This window comes from Notechis scutatus, chromosome 3 (genome assembly GCF_049901735.1).
Source record: "Notechis scutatus isolate UNSWTSFEM ecotype Mainland chromosome 3, rNotScu1.2, whole genome shotgun sequence".
In the NCBI taxonomy this organism is placed as follows: domain Eukaryota; kingdom Metazoa; phylum Chordata; class Lepidosauria; order Squamata; family Elapidae; genus Notechis; species Notechis scutatus.
The window spans coordinates 135,523,575-135,542,289 of NC_142011.1; the positions used below are offsets into that span (position 1 = coordinate 135,523,575).

An 18,715-nucleotide genomic window follows, 5' to 3' on the forward strand; every position below is an offset into this window, starting at 1 on the left:
AAGCAGTATATAAATCTAAGTGCTATTGCTATTACTAATCAAACATCTGCAAGCAGACAACCAAGCTCAGAGAGCACCAAGGGCTACGTATTATCAATTTTTTTCTGCATTTAATTTTCAAGTACCTACAACATGACTCTTAATAAGTTGGTTAAAATATTACACCGCTAAGCTATTCCCACCCACTTCTCTTCTTTTGGAGCCGGTCTTGTCACAGCAATGATTATTAGAATCTCTATTCAACAGAGAAACAGCTCTTTGATAGGGCTGCCATAGTATAAGTTCAACTGTGTGAAAGAAGGTGAGACTAGTAGTGACTCAGCTGCAGATGGCTTTATAAAGCCACCCACATCAATCTAGTGATGCTGAGCATGCATAAAATATTAAAAACAGGGGAAATGAAAAAAATACAATAGAATGCAATGCAATCAGGGCGGCAGCCAAAATTTTCCCATAACAAATCGTAAAAATTTGATATATACATAATGCACATCCTGACCCCAGAACCCGAGAGAAAAGCTAGGACTTCCTTCCCAAAAGCTACCAGGGTAAAACCTCTCTGAATCTCAGGGGACAGGCTATGAGCCACGGTGGCGCAGTGGTTAGAATGCAGTACTACAGGCCTACTTCTGCTGCCTGTCAGCTGCCTGCAATTTGGCAGTTCAAATCTCACCAGGTTCAAGGTTGACTAAGCCTCCCATCCTTCCAAGGTCAGTAAAATAAGGACCCAGATTGTTAGGGGCAATATGCGGACTCTGTAAACCACTTAGAGAGGGCTGTAAAGTAGTATATAAGTCTAAGTGCTATTGCTATTGCAGCTGAAAAGGCAAATGAAGCACAGCAAGCACTACTTATGCTGACAGTCATAAAATACAGGTGGCCCTCAACTTATGGCCACAATTGAGCCCAAAATTTCTGTTGTTAAATGAGATGTTTGCTATGCGAGATTTGTCCCCCCGTTCCTTGCCACAGTTGTTAAGTGAATTGCTGCAAATGTTAAGTTAGTAACAAGATGGTTAATCTGGCTTCCCCATTGACTTTGCTTGTCAGAAGGTCGCAAAAGCAGATCACATGACACCTGGGACACAGCAACCATCATAAATATGAGTTAGTTGCCAAGTGTCTGAATTTTGATCACGTGATCATGCTGACGTGGCAATGGTCATAAGTGTGAAAAATGGTTGTAAGTCTTTTTTTTTCAGTGCCATTGTAACTTCAAATGGTCACTGAATGAACTGTTGTAAGTTGAAGACTACCTGTACTGCTTTTAATCTGGTGCAAGGTGGGTTTGAGGGCTGGTTTGTAGTGGGTTTGAGGGCTGGTTGAGAATGGCATTGGCTATTCCGGTCCTTGAGGCTTAGTTTGTACACTATGGCATACATCAATGAATGAATGAATGAGCCCTGAAGCTCCTTTCCCTTAATCTTAAAAAAAATCTCATGATATTTATCACTTTAAGCTTTCTAAAGGCTTCATTGTTTCCCTTAAAGCAGGGGTCCCCAACCACTGGGCCGCGGACCGGTACCGGGCCGTGGAGCACTCTGTACCGGGCCGCAAAGGAAAAAAAATAAAAAAAATGGCGGCTTTCTTCGCCTTCGGTGAATGCTGCTGGGATCGGGGATCAAGGACACAAATGAGAGAAGGGGAGGGAGGAAGCAACCGAAGCCTGTCCTGCTCTCTGGCTCAGTGGCTTCGGCTTCCTCCCGCCTCATTCCTCTCTCAGTCGCTCTCTCGCTCCTCCACCAGCCCAGGAAGAAACTGCTTCAAAGAAGCCGGGGGGGGTTTGGCTTTTCCTGTCGGCGCAGCTCCTCCGAAGCGCCCGTCCACCCCCACCCTGCCGCCAATCAATCCAGGTTCAATCCAGTGCTCCGTTCTGCCTGCCTGCCTGCCTTCGTTTCTGGTAGTTTCGGAGCAGCTTCAGCTGAGAATAATAACTATTCGCCTCTTTTTCTCAGCCAAAGCTGCTCCGAAACTACCAGAAACCAAGGCAGGCAGGCAGGCAGGCAGAACGAGCACTGGATTGAACTGCGGGCGCGGGGTGGGGCGGGTGAACGGGCGCTTCGGAGGATCCGAAACCACCAGAAACGAAGGCAGGCAGGCAGAACGGAGCACTGGATTGAACCGCGGGCGGCGGGGCGGGGTGAACAGGCGCTTCAGGAGGATCGAAACCACCAGAAACGAAGGCAGGCAGACAGAGCGGAGCACTGGATTGAACCGTGGGCGGCGGGCGGGCGGGGCGGGGGTGAGCGGGCGCTTCGGAGAAGCTGCGCTCGAAACCACCAGAAACGAAGGCAGGCAGGCAGAACGGAGGATTGAACCGTGGGCGGCGGGGTGGGGGTGAACGGGCGCTTTGGGGAAGCTGCACCGACAGGAAAAGCCACCCTGCCGGCTTCTTTGAAGCAGTTTCTTCCTGGGCTGGTGGAGGAGTGAGAGAGCGACTGAGAGAGGAACGAGGCAGACACCTGAGGGATGAGGCTGAGGGAGGGAGGGAGACACCTGAGGGATGGGGCTGAGGAAGGCAGGGCCGAGAGGCGAGGCTTCTCAGCCATCCTGCAGGGACTATCTGTCGCTCAGGGTTGCAATGAGGAGGCATTGGCGTTCCCTGAACTTGGTGGTTTGCTGGCAGACGTTTTATTACCCGACTAGGTAACAACATCAGATGTCACCTAGTCAGATAATGAAACGTCTGCAAGCAAACCACCAAACTCGGACACACACACACACACACACACGGTCCTTGAAAAAGTGTTTCTGAGTGAAACTGGTCCCTGGCACAAAAAAGGTTGGGGACCACTGCCTTAAAGAATGGAACCAGCCTCTGTTGTGATTGCTGAAAATGCTTTAAAATTCTAATTTAAAAGGAGCTCTATTTAGCAGTACTACCTTTGAACGTGTTTTGGTCTGATTCATGGGGAGAGGGGTAGCTTTATTTTCATCTTTATGGATTATTGAGAGCTGCCTTTAGACAAGTCATATGAATGAATGAATGAATGAATGAATGAATGAATGAATGAATGAATGAATGTGTTAGTGGGCTGAATGATAGCTTATAAATTTGTAGTGCCTGCAAGCCAGCAACTCCTTCCTGAATAGCCGTCATCTGCCACTTAATCACTATGAATTTCTGGAATAACATATGAAATAAGGGCTCCTGAAACATGACACAACCTCACATTTTCCCATTACTGCAACGTCTGGCACATTTGTATTACAAATTCACCACCTGTTATGCCCACGCTCCTTCTGCAATAGCATCCTAATGAAATTCAAAACGGTTGGATTGTTACTTTTAATTTATTGTAATTGGTATTGCTATAGCTATGTAAAATCACTGTACGATCTTGTAATTCCTAACAATTAGAGAGTTTTCAAAGCAACAACATCATAGACTTGCCTTTCAAGTTATCTTGGACCTAGGAGTAGAGAAAAGACTTTACAAGCCAGGAATTAGTAGTTATCCTTCATTTCTGCTTTTTTTTTTTTTTTTTTTGTAACGTCAGGCAACTAATTTTTGAGGGGAAAGGTTACATTTCAATCCAATCATAAATGTATGGGCAAATATATATATGTAGATATATGTTTTCTTAAGTTTTCGCGGGTATTTATATGTATGGTATTCAGCTTTGTTCGGGTATTTTCCCACATCATTATAGTTGTGCTTTTAAAGTTGTAGCAACGTTTCAGATTTTGCCGAAACGTTGCTACAACTTTAAAAGCACAACTATAATGACGTGGAAAAATACCAACAAAGCTGAATACCATACCTGACAGACAGACCGATCGATCTTTGGTTATTGGGTCCCCCGTAAAATTGGAAGTATCTAGGTGACGTTTTGATGAAGTCTCATTCATCATCTTCAGGCTTGTGTCTTCGGCACAAAGCCGAAGACACAAGCCTGAAGATGATGAATGAGACTTCATCGAAACGTTGCCTAGATACTTCCAATTTTACGCGGGAGAAAACCCGAATAACCAAAGATCCACATACAAATACCCGCGAGAACCTCAGAAAACATATATATATAAAAGGATCCCTCCCCATTTCTGAAACTGTAGTGTCATGCAGGTGCTTCAGCCCAAAGCATGTTTTGTATGTCTGTGTTATACTTGATCACGTGATAAGTGTGGGAAGATTAACTTTGTATTAAGTGACATGAGCTTCAATTGTATGTGCTTTTTTTTTAAAAAAAGTCTGTTACAATGGAATGCAGCTCTAGTAACATAAGTCTGCACTTTTTAGCTTATTGACCACTAGAGACCAAACAGTGTATAAACAGACTAAATTGTTACGTTCCAATACATTTTCCAAAAGCCAACAGAACAGGAATTAGAATGAGACTTTGGATACTGAAAAATAGTATCAGGTTTATTAGTAGCTGAAAAATAGATCAGGTTTATTGGTTTTTCCCTACCAAGGTTTAGAAAGCAACTGGAATTGGAAAGAATTGTGAAATGGAAATGCTTCTCATTTCTTATCTGTTTTTCTATTTGTAGATATTCTGTGGATCGGCATACTGATATGGACAGAATATTCAACATTGATTCTGGAAATGGATCGATATTTACTTCCAAACCTCTCGACCGAGAAATGTTATTGTGGCATAATATTACAGTAATAGCTGCTGAAATCAGTAAGTTGTCTGTAAGCACACTCACACACACACCATTGCTCAACAAGTGCAGCGTTCTAGCCAAGCAGGGCCGAAAGGAAGTTAGGTCTACTGTATATGCTTTGGTTACTTGCCGTTATTTAAAGACATAAACCTAAAAGAGTTTCTGTATTTTTCTTCATCTTTCCCTTGGCTATAGTTTATGAAGAGGCAACTTGAATGCCTGAACAGAAAGAAAATGAAGAGGTCCCTCTTTTCATATCAAACAAGCAAGAAAAATTCTTCTGGTTATTGACTATCAGTCAGCAATTGTTGATTTGCAAAAAAAAAAAAAAACAGTTATCTAGATTAGAAAGATACAGATATATAATGTCAGGGAGGAGAATGAAAATCCTGCCTGTTTTTCATTTCTGGGAATTTCAGTCCTATAACATTGACCAAAATGAAAGAATAAAGTTTAAAAGCCACTTACTTCTGCCGAAAGCCTATTAATTTAATTAGGATCAGAATTAATTAGGAGAACTAAAAACCAGCTCATCACTCTTAAATCCATTTGTGCAAAAGTTGTTATTGATGAGACTGATTTTCAAGTAGATATGCTTCAAGAACTAGCCTCAGGACAATGAGATTGCAGTGAAAGCAAAAGGCATGTTTTGTCGCCTTTGAAAATGTCAGCCACGTGTATCATCCTTCACTATGTCCAGTTTTGTCCAAGCGGAGGTGATGGAGGAAGGAGTGATCTTTCATGATAATGGAGATTCAATCAATCAATCTGAATAGAACTGGAAGGGACCTTGGAAGGTGTTCTAGTCCAACCCCTTGCTCAAGTAGGAGACCCTGTACCATTTCAGATAGGTCCATTCTTTTTTTAGAAACCTCCAATGATGAAGCGCCCACAACTTCTGGAGGCAAGCTGTTCCACTTTCTAATTGTCCTTACTGTTAGGAAGTTTCTCCTTAATTCCAGGTTGCTTCTCTCTTTGATTAGTTTCCATCCATTGTATCTTGTCTTGCCTTCTGGCGCTTTGGAAAATGACCCCCTCTTCTTTGTGGTAGCCCCTCAAATACTGGAATACTGCTATCATGTCCCTCAAGTCCTTCTTTTCTCTGGACTGGCCTTACCCAATTTCTGCAACTATTCTTCAGATGTTTTTGTCTCAGGCTCTTAATTATCTTGTTTGCTCTTCTTTGCACTTTTTCCAAAGTCTCAACATCTTTTTTGTAATGTGGTGACCAAACCTGGATGCAGTATTCCAGGTGTGGACCAGGGGTGGGATTCTACCAGTTCATACCTATTTGCTAGAACCGGTTGTTAACATTCTAAGCAGTTTGGAGAACTGGTTGTTAGAGGAAATTATTGGCCTAATCCTGTAAGGAAGGCTGGAAGGAAACATTCTGGTGTTGCTTACAGAAACTGCCTCTCTGTTAACCCTTATTACATTCTTGGCAGGACTAGACTTCCTGTCTCAGGAACGTCTCTGTAGTTATTTTTCCCTCCTTTGCTGATACTTTGCTTGTGTGGAGTGACCATTCAAAGTTACAATGGCATTGAAAAAAGTGACTTATGACCATTTTTCACACTTATGACTGTTGCAGCATCCCCACAGTGATATTGAGTTTGCCACACCCAGCCAATAACGTGACCACCAAAACCATGTCTACCCAGTCACATGACCACCAAGCCATGCCCACTAACCAAGCCACGCCAACAGAACCGGTTGTTAAAAATTTGAATCCCATCACTGGTGTGGATTTACTAAGGACTTACAAAGTGGTGCTAATATATTACATGATTTTGATTCTATACCTCTGTTCATACAAACAAGCATTGTATTAGCTTTTTTGGCTGCTGCCACACACTGCTGGCTCATATTTAAATATCGTCCACTAGGATGCCAAGGTCCCTCTCACAGTTACTCTTTTGAGCTAGGTTTCGCCTAATCTGTATGTGTACCATTGGTTTTTTCCTGCCTAGATATAAAATCTTCCTTTTCTCCACATTAAATTTTATGTTGTTGAATTGGGTCCATTGTTCAAATCTGCCTTTTTGAATCCTGAACCTGTCTTCTGGGGTGTTGGCTATTCCTGCTAGCTTAGTGTTATCTGCAAATTTGATGAATTCCTCTTCTATTCCCTCATCTAAGTCATTTATGAAGATATTTTCATTTGTTGAAAAGCAGAGTCTTGTGGTACATTAAAAAGTAACATATTCTTCACTGCACAATTATACATTTCCATGGTTCATGGGATCAGAACAACTGAAGATAAATGTGGCATTGAAGTAAATTCAGCCATCTTCTTTTTCCTATATAATATAAAGCTCCTATATCAGGGCTACACAATTCTAGAGGATGATGAGATGACAGTAAACAGAGATGTCTTTATCTCTTAATTTGCTACTGTTGCCCTTCTCCCCAGATATTATAGCTCGGATATGGTATGCCCATTAAAGGTAACTAGACATAAAAGATACTCATCACTTACAGATAACAATAATATACATAACAATAGTAATAAGACCCACTGTAATAATTAATATGGGCAGCAAGAAGTAAATTCCAGCATATTTCTTTCCTCCACAAATTCCCTTTTGCCTTCCCAACTGCCTGTTCTTCCTATGTGTTTTTCTGTGAGGAGCACTACTGACTGAAAAATGTAAAATATGATCATTATTATTTATAAGTTCATGATAAAGCACTTAAATTAAACCAATATGATAGTTGAGCTCCACGCAATAAGTATTTCTACATTTTAGGTGAAATTAATAGGAATTGTAATAGAAAATGTCTACAGAGTACCAGAGTGTCATATTCAAATTTATCTATTAAAAATGGGAATTGGGGCAAGAACTGTGGTGGTACAGTGGTTAGAATGCAGTATTGCCGGCTAATTGTGCCCACGGAGTTCAATCCTGACTAACTCAAGGTTGGCTCAGCCTTCCAACCTTCTGAGGTTGGTAAAATGTTTGGGGGCAATATGCTGACTCTGTAAACGTTTAGAGAGGACTGTAAAGCACTATGAAGCAGTATATAAGTCACAGTGCTATTGCTATTGGTAAGGTGAATGGAAAAATGGAGCTAAAGTTAGGAAATTTGCCTTTAAGAAGCACTGTGACTTCCAGGACTCATTTCCAACAGGACTTCTGTTAAGATATAGATAGGTTCTGAGGCCGAGACTAAAAATGAAGAAAACTGATATGGAAATGAAAAGCTAAAATTTCATTATAGTAAAGTGGACCAAAGCATTTCAGATTGCCTATGATGAAGAGAAAAGATTAACCTGCCCACTACAAAGTGAATATTATATCAATGCTTCCTTTGAAGTTCACCCTTGGAAAAGGAGTTGCAAGCAACAGCATGTCAGATCTCTGTTTATGTTAGCACAGATAAGAAGCATAAAAGCAGGTAAAGTTTCTCTTTCAATTTTACTCAAATCAGAATGAAAATTCTAATAGTAAATCCTCCCCCATTTGCTCCCTTTCCTTGAACCCTTGGTAATCACTGACTCACATTCCCCACCTTATCTGGTTATATTAATCATCCACATATCTGCAGATAGTGGAATCTCAAGAATTACCAGAAAGGCTCTTCTTTCATATTGCATTTTTTTTCTTTCTTTTTTCTGTTTTCATTTGTAGTAGTAGCAATAGAAATAATATAGATGAGGTGGGATTCTCCCGGTTTGTACCGGTTTGGGAGAACCCCTTGTTCCGATGATCAGCTGGCTCTGAACCTGTGATGAGCATGTGGGCCCGCCTGCTCACCCCTGCTCTTTCCTGTGCTTTATTTCCTTTGTTTAGAGTACAGCTGATTTGTGCGGCAGAGCAGTCTGCCGCACCTCAGCTGTTTTATTCATAGAGGCTGCAGTTGAAGGTAAGTATTAGAGGCTTGTTAAAACATGGAGCGCATGCCTGCAGCGCGCATTTGGCACTCTCACACGTGAAGTGCGCATGCACATGCGAACCAGTTGTTACACCAGTTGAATCACACCACTGGATGAGGGGAAGATAGTATCCTGCTTCTAATCCTGTAAGGAAGGAAAATTATTCCTCAGACAATAACTTGTCAGGCCTCAGTATTTCTGCTACTCTCAGTAAAAGAATGTTATCACTCATTGCTTGAATTCACCTCATGAATGTCTTGCTCCCTGAAAAAGCAAACAAACAAACAAAACCCCCACAAACAAGTCATCCTGTTAAAATACCTTCCCTTTGTGTTCTTACAGACAACCCAAAAGAAAGCAGCCAAGTCCCGGTATTTATAAAAGTCCTGGATGTGAATGACAACGCCCCAGAGTTTGTCATGTTTTATGAGACCTTCGTCTGTGAAAATGCAAAAGCCGAGCAGGTTAGCATTTTTGTGTTTTGAAGGAAATAAATATCTGACATTTGTGCCTTTTGTGTTGCAAGGAACTGTCGACAATGGTAAATGAAATCAGCTCATCGCTTCTTGGCCCAAACTGTAACTGGCATTTTTGCATGGTTTAGATGTCTCTTTCTGCACTTTGTTTCACTATCTGCCATTCTGCCCTTCTTCAGTTCCTTTCGACAGAAAATTCTGTTCCTTTTGATAAACCAATGGTGAGTAATATACACAGGATCTGCAACCTTAATGAAGCAAATATCGCCAGATCCAAACTCTGGTTATTCAGCAATCCAAACAACCAGTTAGTATTATTTTATGTGTAATCTTCTATTTGATTCATTAACAGAGGCTGGCAAAAACAGAATAATTCAAGTCCTAACCAAGGATATACAGGTGCTCCTCGACTTATGAACCACAATTGAATCCAAAATTTCTGTTGTTAAGTGAGAGATTTGTTAAGTGAGTTTTCCCCTATTTTATGACCGGTCTTGCCAGTTGTTAAGTGAATCACTGCAGTTGATAAGTTAGTAACCCGGTTGTTAAGTGAATCTGGCTTCCCCATTGACTTTGCTTGTCAGAAAGGGATAAGGAAGGGATCACATGACCTTGGGACATAGCAATGGTCATAAGTATGAACCAGTTGCTAAGCATCTGAAATTTTGATCATATGATCATGAGGATGCTGCAAAAGTCGTAAGTGTGAAAAACGGTCATAAGTCACTTTTTTCATTGCTGTTGTAACTTTGAATGGTCACTAAATGAACTGTTGTAAGTTGAGCACTATCTATAGACAGTTCTAAGCAAGGTATTTTTGTATGTAATATAAGGATGTTCAAGTCTGATGAATTCAGTATTTCCAAATATCGAAGGAATCCTTTAGGTATTGCCCTCAGGGCTCCAATCATGATTGATGTAACTATGGATTTCCACTCCCCCATAAGTGTTCAGCTTATGGAAAATCTGCAAGTCCTTTCATTTTTGCAACGAGATTGGAGGGATTGTTTTTCCTCAATCCTACTCTTATGATGTTGTTCTGACCCAAACCCTTTTCCAATAAAACAAACATGAACCAAAGGGAACACAAACCTTTTAATGATTCTTATGAATCCCCGGTTAAAAGGCTGCTGCAAATTAATTAACTTTGATAAGCACGAGCCACACCAAAACTGTGTGAGGCTGCCAAGAATAACAGATAAGGTTATCTAGAAATATTTTACAATATAAGAGTCTTCAAATACCAACTAAGATATTGCAATGTCCATGAGGCTCGAGTTTCAAAACGTCTTTGCTTTCTGCAAAGAACGTCCGATTCACAGCTGGCTTTTATCTTCTTGAAGGAGGGGGCATTACCTTGCAGCCTTACTCCCGAGTTGCCTGTGCTGCTGCAGCTGCTCTTTCCTGTGAGCAGCCCTGTGCGCACGCGCACTTGGCACAGGCTCCTCGGGAACCTCCTCATCGCTGCTGCCAGCCCCTTGAAGGCAGCAGTCCACTCCCTAATGGTCCTGGTCCCTCATCTGAGTCCTCGCTCTCCTCAGCTGTCTGCACCTGCTGCCAACTAACCACAACAGATGTGGTGTTTGTATATGTCTGTATGTGTGCACACGCACATAAGTCCACATGCATAATATTTTCAGAGAAATGGACATATAACAAGAGCCAGATTCGCATAGTGCTTAAGACATAAAGCTAGAAACTGGAAACCATTCTATTCTGGCCTTAGGACCACCTCAAGGCCAGTCCCACTCTCTCAGACCTAAGACGCAGACAACGGCAAACCACTTCTGAAAAAAAACTTGCTAAGAAAATTAAGGAACTAGTCCAGGCAGCCTCTGAGCATCGGGCCATGACTGAATGGAAGAAAAAGAGACATACCAGAGTAGGTAACAAAATCATTTGACAGAGACGGATACGTTAATCTCTGACCTTCCGTGATGCCTGAAACATGCAAGCATGTTGGGAGATTAATAAATCCCTCTTTAACTACATCACCAATATAAAAGCAAAGTTTTTTCCTCTCAAAGCAGTTTTCAGGGGGAAAGTGTTCTATTTGGAGGAAAGATTAATATACAATTTTAAAAAACCATCCTTATCAATCACTATTTGTTATCTTGTTTGTTGTTATTAATTGATTGCTTTCAACCTATTTATTATTACTGATGAATAAGGACAAGGTGTAGATATTGGTCTGGGTGCCATAGGTAAAGATAAAATAACAATATTTTCACTTTTCTAGCTCATCCAGACTCTAAGTGCAGTTGACAAAGATGATGCTTTTGGTGGGCACAAATTCTCATTCACTTTGGCCCCAGAAGTAGCCAGTAGCTCCAATTTCACCCTTCGGGACAACAAAGGTATCCTTTGGGTTTTTTATTGCACACTATTACTATTACTGTTAATCTTCTCATCGCTTCTTATCACCCATCCCCTCCCACTTGTGACTGTAGGACTGTAACTTTGTCGCTTGTATCCTTACAATTTATATTGACTACTATGATTTGATTGCTTATTTTACCCTATGACTATCACTAAGTGTTGTACCTTATGATTCTTGACAAATGTATCTTTTCTTTTATGTATAATGAGAATATTTGCACCGACAAATTCCTTGTGTGTCCAACCACACTTGGCCAATAAAGAATTCTATTCTATTCTATTCTATTCTATTCTATTCTATTCTATTCTATTCTATTCTATTCTATTCTATTCTTTCTTATTTGGCTTTTGACAGTCAGAAAGAACACAACCCTTGCCACGTTTTTACATTCTTCCTTTCTTTTCAGATAACACAGCTGGAATCTTCACAAAGAAAATGAGATATAACCGTCATGAAATGAATATGTACCTCCTACCAGTGATAATCTCAGACAATGAGTATCCAGTTCAGAGTAGCACAGAGACGGTGACAATTCAAGTGTGTGCCTGTGACCAAAGAGGCAAAATGCTGTCCTGTAATGCTGAAGCACTGATCCACCCAACTGGCCTTAGCACAGGCGCATTGATCGCAATTCTCCTTTGTATAATTATATTGTTAGGTAAAGAACTTTGCATGAACTCAAGGGCTATGGGGAGTAGGATGGAGAACATTGTGCTAAGGAACAAATGAAGCATATTACAGAAGGATATAACTATGAAGTGCTTTTAGTAGAGTCATCTTTTAGTATAGATAGAATTAGCCCGTGATACATTTTTACTTTCCGGGTCTTCTGACTATTCGTCAATAGTGATACCCAATGCATTGATTGTGGTGAAGCGAAAACCACCATTTCAGTTTCAATTATCTCCATAGTCATGCCATCTTTCCTATTTCTACACATCAATCAAATATCCCATATTTCTTTTGCTCATTAGTTTCAGTGGATTTGCTATCTAATCAACAAACTCAAGTATGTATCCTCCATAAACAGTTCAGAATTATTAATCCTAACCATGTTCTGTGGTTATAATTATGGAGGAACTCACATGGATCAATTCAAATACATACAATTTAAAGTTCACCCACTAAGAAGCTGTGGGCATACTAATTTCTTAAATGCAGCTGCCAGAAATATCCTCCTACTTCCAATCAGGTCATTATTATTCCCATCATTCCCCAGCTTGATAGAGGTATTGCTGGGTTGAAATGCTAACCAACATAGCAAGAAAACTATATTCTCGTAATTTTTGCTGTATCTTATTTCTGATCTTTCTTTACCTCTGCTTAAAGTTATAGCAGGTGATCATAACAACAACAACAAAATGTTGTCAGGACATGTTTGGTAGAGGCAGATGGGAAAGGTTCATCAACTGGAATTCTGAAGTGTTTGCAAAAAAATTCACCAATACATGAGAATATCTGTAGCTCGGGGTTGAACTGTGAATGGTCTCTGAGCTTAGTTGCCTGCTTGTAGACATTTCATTATCCAACTAGATAACTTCATTTGTGAGAATGAGTGTGAGGTTTCCCCCCTGTTTGGATATAAAAGCTTGTCTTGCCAATTTTGGGGAAGAGGATATCTCCTTGATGGTTTCTTGATTTTCTCCCTATAACTCTATAATCTAGGAATCAATACATTATGCTTTCAGGATGGGGTTTAAAATAATAATTATTGGGATTGCAGTTCTATAGCCTGCAGTGGAATTCAATTAATAGCTGATATCATCTTTTTCTTCTCCTTTGATCTGCAATCTCCTTTGATCTGCAATACAATGTTAATGCCAGGTAGTTAACCAAAAACAGCAAAATAATTAAACTACAAATTCTATTTTGTAAGAGTAACAAAAGCAGATGATTTGATCGTTTATTTGCTTTTGGTTATATATTTTATTTTCAATCTTAGTAGACCTAGCTTTAATGCTAAGAATTGCTGAAGAGCCAGAAGAGAAGCAACAACTCAGCTTCATTTTTAACATGTTTTTTTTACCATTAAGAAGACCTATTCTACAAGTTCACATTCCATAAAATGGAAAAAATAGCTTGAGAGTGAGAACACAATTATATTTTGAGCTGAATTACTTATTAATTTTCACAAATTCAATTTGCATATTTATTTCTTTGAATGAAATCTCATTTCTGGAGATATTAGAGTATCAGACTAAAAATAAATTTAAAACTGCAAATTAGCTCTGTATTTTTACACCAGTTGGTAAAGCATTAGACGATATATTGCACAAATGACTATTTGGACTGAGACAGAATTTATATGGCACAGAGATAAATATATTGATCAAAGGATGAGATAAACTCCAATGATAGTTGTTGAGGCTATGAAATTTTTGCACGATCCTTTCCATGCCTTCCGATTTCCGAACAGTTATTTTAGGGATACCTTATTTGTGTTCAACACCATAGGGTTTGTCCAGGTAATCTGCATTTAAGAGGGGGAAAAGTATTCCTGAGAAGTTCTGCTGGCCAAAAAAAATAGTTCTAGATTGGATGGATAAGCAGTCTCATTTGTGTAAGACTCTATTTTTCTTAATTTATAATTTGAAGACTCTTCTAAGCTAAGAGACTCAGTAGAGTTGTCTTCCTTGAGGGTCGTCTGAAAATCATGGAGTAGCTCCATTAACAACTTGAATATTTTTGTAAGAAGACTGGAAAGGCATTATAATTTCATTATTTCTATCAATAAGAAAACTAGTATTTTTATTTCCACAGTCAAGCATTTCAGTGAAGTTGAGAAAAGAATGGGGCAGTAAGCTTGAGAATATAGCTAAGTGTCTATTTTAATGTTATGCCAATCATCTTTGAATTTGGAGTATAGTGAGAATTATCTAATAAATATTCCAAAATAAATTATTTGGATTAGTTATTCTTTAAAATAAAAGAAACTAAGTTCAAACTAAGGTGGGAAAGACCTTATTAAGAATATCATTGAAAATGTTGGTAGTTGTGTGTTTGAAGATTTATTTATACCAGCACTCACATCCAAACATTAAAATTCCAGAAATGTTTGGAGGTAAGTCCGCATTTTAAACCAGGGGTCCCCAACTCCCAGTCCATGGACCAACACTGGGCCACAGCATGCCAGAAACTAGGCCATACAAACAAGCCGAGCCCCATCTGTGGGATGCAGGCAGCCTGTGAAATCATGCCCCCTCTGGTATTTTTCTCCATGGAGCCAGTCCTTGGTGCCCAAAAGGTTGGGGGCTATTATTTTAAACCACCGGTTATAAATAACAGTTCCTAATTTTTCATACTTAGATTTTGGCAATTGGCCATTTGAGAGCCAAATCTGGGCTCCCAAATTTTTTAAGTGTCAAAAAGCAAATATAGCACCAGAGGCAACTGGAAAAAAATACTCAGAATTGCCTATTTTTAAATAGCATAGATTAAATAAAGAATTATAATATACCTTCAATAAATGTTTTAAAGGAAGACATTTTTGAAGTGTTACGATAACATTTTTCTTGTATCGTATTGATACTGTATATCTCACTTTTAAAAAAATCCTTAGAGAACAAAATTCAAATAATTTCAGCAGTTCATCATCAACCTTTGGTGTAACTGAATTTTCTTTTTCTTTTGTCTCTCCTCAAAATAATCACTGGGACTTTAAAAGGATTGCATTGTTGCAACATGAAAGCAAACTGAAATTCATTTACGTTTTAGCTTGAAACCTGCATTTCACCAATTTTTTTCCTGTACTTAGCGACTCCTAAAATGATGCGCTCCAAAGTGAGAATGAGGTTAAGGATTGTACTGTTTTGCAGATCTTCTTGCAAAAGAAAACAAAACAATTGTTCCAAAGAATACAAATTTCATGGCAGCTTGATTTTTGTTTTAATTAGCTGGAGAATTAATGTCCCTCTCAACTCAGCCGACTTTGCTCAATTTCTTTCTTTCTTTCTTTTCTTACCAGTTACCGTGGTGCTGTTTGCGGCTCTGAGACGGCAAAGGAAGAAAGAGCCTTTGATCATCTCTAAAGAGGACATCCGAGATAACATTGTCAGTTACAATGACGAAGGTGGTGGAGAAGAGGACACCCAAGCCTTTGATATTGGCACGCTGCGGAATCCTGAAGCCATAGAGGACAATAAATTGCGCCGAGACATTGTGCCAGAAACGCTGTTCATGCCACGCCGGACTCCAGTGGTACGAGACAACACTGATGTCAGAGATTTTATTAGCCAAAGGTTAAAGGAGAATGATACAGATCCAACTGCACCCCCTTATGACTCATTAGCTACATATGCATATGAAGGCAGTGGCTCAGTGGCTGACTCTCTTAGCTCTTTAGAGTCGGCGACTACAGATGGGGACCAGGACTATGATTACCTCAGTGACTGGGGACCTCGTTTTAGGAAGTTGGCCGATATGTATGGTGGTGAAGAGAGTGATAAAGACTCCTAATAATGTTGCCTTTTCCTTTTTTCAAGAAACAGCAGTGAAATGTGTGATGTCGCTACTTCTTTCTATATATCAACCATTCTCGGAAAGGTTTCTCTAAACCTATTGGTTCAAATTGATTCTTGACTGCAGTCTTTGTGGATCTAATGTCATTCCCCACTGTAATTTCAGCTTCCAAGAGAGGAAGAAATGCCACCAAACCTTTGTTATTTTTTTTCAAGCGCATTTTTATTTAGGCAGTTCAACGGCCAAACGGCAAAGCAATTGAGGGAGAAACCCCCCCTCCCCAAACAGAAATGGAATACTAGTTTTAATATGTTTCTGCTAATTTTGTAAATGGGATTACCTTAATGTTATAGGTCACCAAATAACCTATATTTTAATGATTTACCCAAGACACGTTTGTATGTAAATTATATATAGAACACCCTATTTTAAGGAAATGGTATGGCTTATCATAGATTATAGGAAATGAGTGTAGGTTTTTTAAAAGTTACAAGGGAGCTACAGGCAGTTCTCACTTAACAATCACTTTTTCAGTGGCATTTGAAGCTATGACGGCACCGAACAAGGGGATTTATGGCCAAGCCTTGAAGTTGTGCCATGACAGCAATCCCATGATCACTTGATGGTAATTTGGGCACTTGATTGCAACCAACCTGCATTTACAACTCTTGCAGCATCCCATAATCATGTGATCATCATTTACAACCTTCATTCTGGCTTCCCACAAGCAAAATCAATAAGCAAGCCAGCAGTACAGTAATTTGCAAGTCATGATCACATAACATCTGGCTTAACAACCATGCGGGATTCATTCAACAACAGCAACTGGAAGTGCTGGAACTGCCACTGTTAAGTTGGCCTGGTCAATGTGGTGATTGGCTTTACAACCATATCACTTAACGATGGGCTTGTTGGTTCCAGTTACCGTCATTAAGTGACAGCTACCTGTAAGATACTTTTAAAGTAATTCAATGGTCTTTTGAATGCTAGGGTTCATTTTGAATTGGTCACTTTCCTCAAACTATCAAAACATAATAATAATGGACAATCAGAAGTTAGAAGAAAAGATAAATATGTTTGTGTATATATGTGCCTGGTAATTGGTCCTAGCCAATTCAGTATGTGGGCTACAGTAATGTACTTCAAGAGATATTCTATTCCTGGAAAGTAGTCTATTAGGTAAGGTAATGTATAGAGATTGTAAGAACGTGTATCAAGAAAGCAGAGTATTTCTGAAAATACATGTATGGATTTCAAGTAAACCAACTTAATAATAATTATAGAATAATTGAAATCAATGAATTTCAAGTTAGAAAGTTCTAAATTAATTCCGACTGATTTTAGTCACTCTATTTTAAGCAGGACTGAGTCTGGATCCAATCTATAATATATAAAGAGGGTTCCTAATGTGTATTTTGTGAGTCAATTCATATTAATTATTGCTCAATAACAACCCATACCAGCAAAACAAAGGATGTTATGTTCTCTTTATCACTCCCCACTTGCTCAGCTGGTGGATTGCTGTTATTTCTACCTCCTCCTTCTTAACAAAATACTCTGGTAGTAGTGCCTAGGACTAAGCTGGCAGCAGGTGCTATATTGTGCAGCAAGGAAAAGACATGGCAGAAATAAGGAACTAGTACTACAGTAGTGCCTGGCTAAGCAAGCAGCAACAAATTGCATTTGATATGACCTCACCTTACAATATTAATTCAGTTCAACACTGGTTCATGCTGCTAAGTCACTGTGGAGCAAAGGATTTCAGCCACACCAATTAACAAGAATTTGCACTAGCCATGAGGTGCATCAAAGATGGCCCTGTATAGGATTAAAATATGAAACATGGGCAGATGTTACAAAGAGTCAAGATTTTGTTTTAAGGCAATGAAATGCAAAACAGGAACAAGACACAAAACAAGGTTGAAGTGCTAACCACCACTATCTGAAACTCAGTTGCAATGAGCAGGCTGAAAAGAGCAGGGAAAGCTTTGAGCTACCTTGGCTTGAATGGCTCCTTGACCCACTCATCTGCCTCACAATCAGCACCAAAAAGAGGTCTAATAGGAGTTCCTTATGAGCTCTCTGATTTATTTAATGGCTGCATTTTAAAGCGAATGTTTGTATTATTATTATTATTTTTTCATTTTTACGTATCGTAGATCCAAGCCTATGAAAATGATGTAGCTTCTTTTAATTGTAGGATTTCCTCTTCTGTAATTACTATTGCAATATTTATATTGTTTGTGTGTGTGTGTGCGTGTGCGCATGTGTGTGCACATACACATGTACAAAATTACATTTAGGTGTTCCTGAATTCCTTTGTCTGATATATAAAGCAGCTTTTCAGTATTATAGTTAACAGAAGGTCCAGTGGGCTGGAAAAGTTTTAAAAAATTGCTAAGGGTTTACATAGAAGGTCAGAGAGACACTGAATCAGACCCATCTATTATGCTGTGTTAAAAAAATACTAAGCTGCTATCAGAAAAACCCAATATTGTAATCCTAGGCATATCCACTCATACCTAAGCCCCATTGATTCATTAGAGAATTCCAACAGTATTGCTTTCTAGCCTAATTGTTACTAAAACTTTAAGCCAGTGGTTCTCAACCATGGTCTGTGAACCCAGGGTGGGTGGGCACAATGTCATCACAGGGTATCCACAAAAGCTTGAAGAAATGGTATGATTTAAAATGTCAGTTGAGTCTTGGTGGTCCGTGGCCATGATCCATGGTCACAAAAGATATTTAGAGGGTGTCCGTGGTGAAGAAAAGGTTGAGAACCACTGTTTTAAGCCATGGACCCAATTATTTGTCATTTGATTGCCAGAATCTCTCTTTTAAACCTGTCCAATTTTAGGTACATACTTAAGAAACCAATTTATTGGTGTGTCTTTTTTAAAGGTCTTTAAA

At 39.5% G+C, this 18,715-nt stretch overlaps 1 protein-coding gene across 1 annotated transcript in view; it reads left to right on the forward strand.

The window, feature by feature from the left end:
• The window catches only part of LOC113417161 (cadherin-6), a 167,796-nt gene extending 150,527 nt beyond the window's left edge, over window positions 1–17,269 (forward strand). Inside the window, exons 8-12 of the mRNA XM_087961179.1 lie at window positions 4,495–4,631; window positions 8,834–8,955; window positions 11,207–11,324; window positions 11,754–12,005; window positions 15,312–17,269. Of these exons, the coding sequence (XP_087817305.1) occupies window positions 4,495–4,631; window positions 8,834–8,955; window positions 11,207–11,324; window positions 11,754–12,005; window positions 15,312–15,802 (1,120 nt within the window). The 3' untranslated portion in view covers window positions 15,803–17,269. The remainder of the gene's footprint in view (window positions 1–4,494; window positions 4,632–8,833; window positions 8,956–11,206; window positions 11,325–11,753; window positions 12,006–15,311) is intronic.
• Window positions 17,270–18,715: the final 1,446 nt, after the last annotated feature.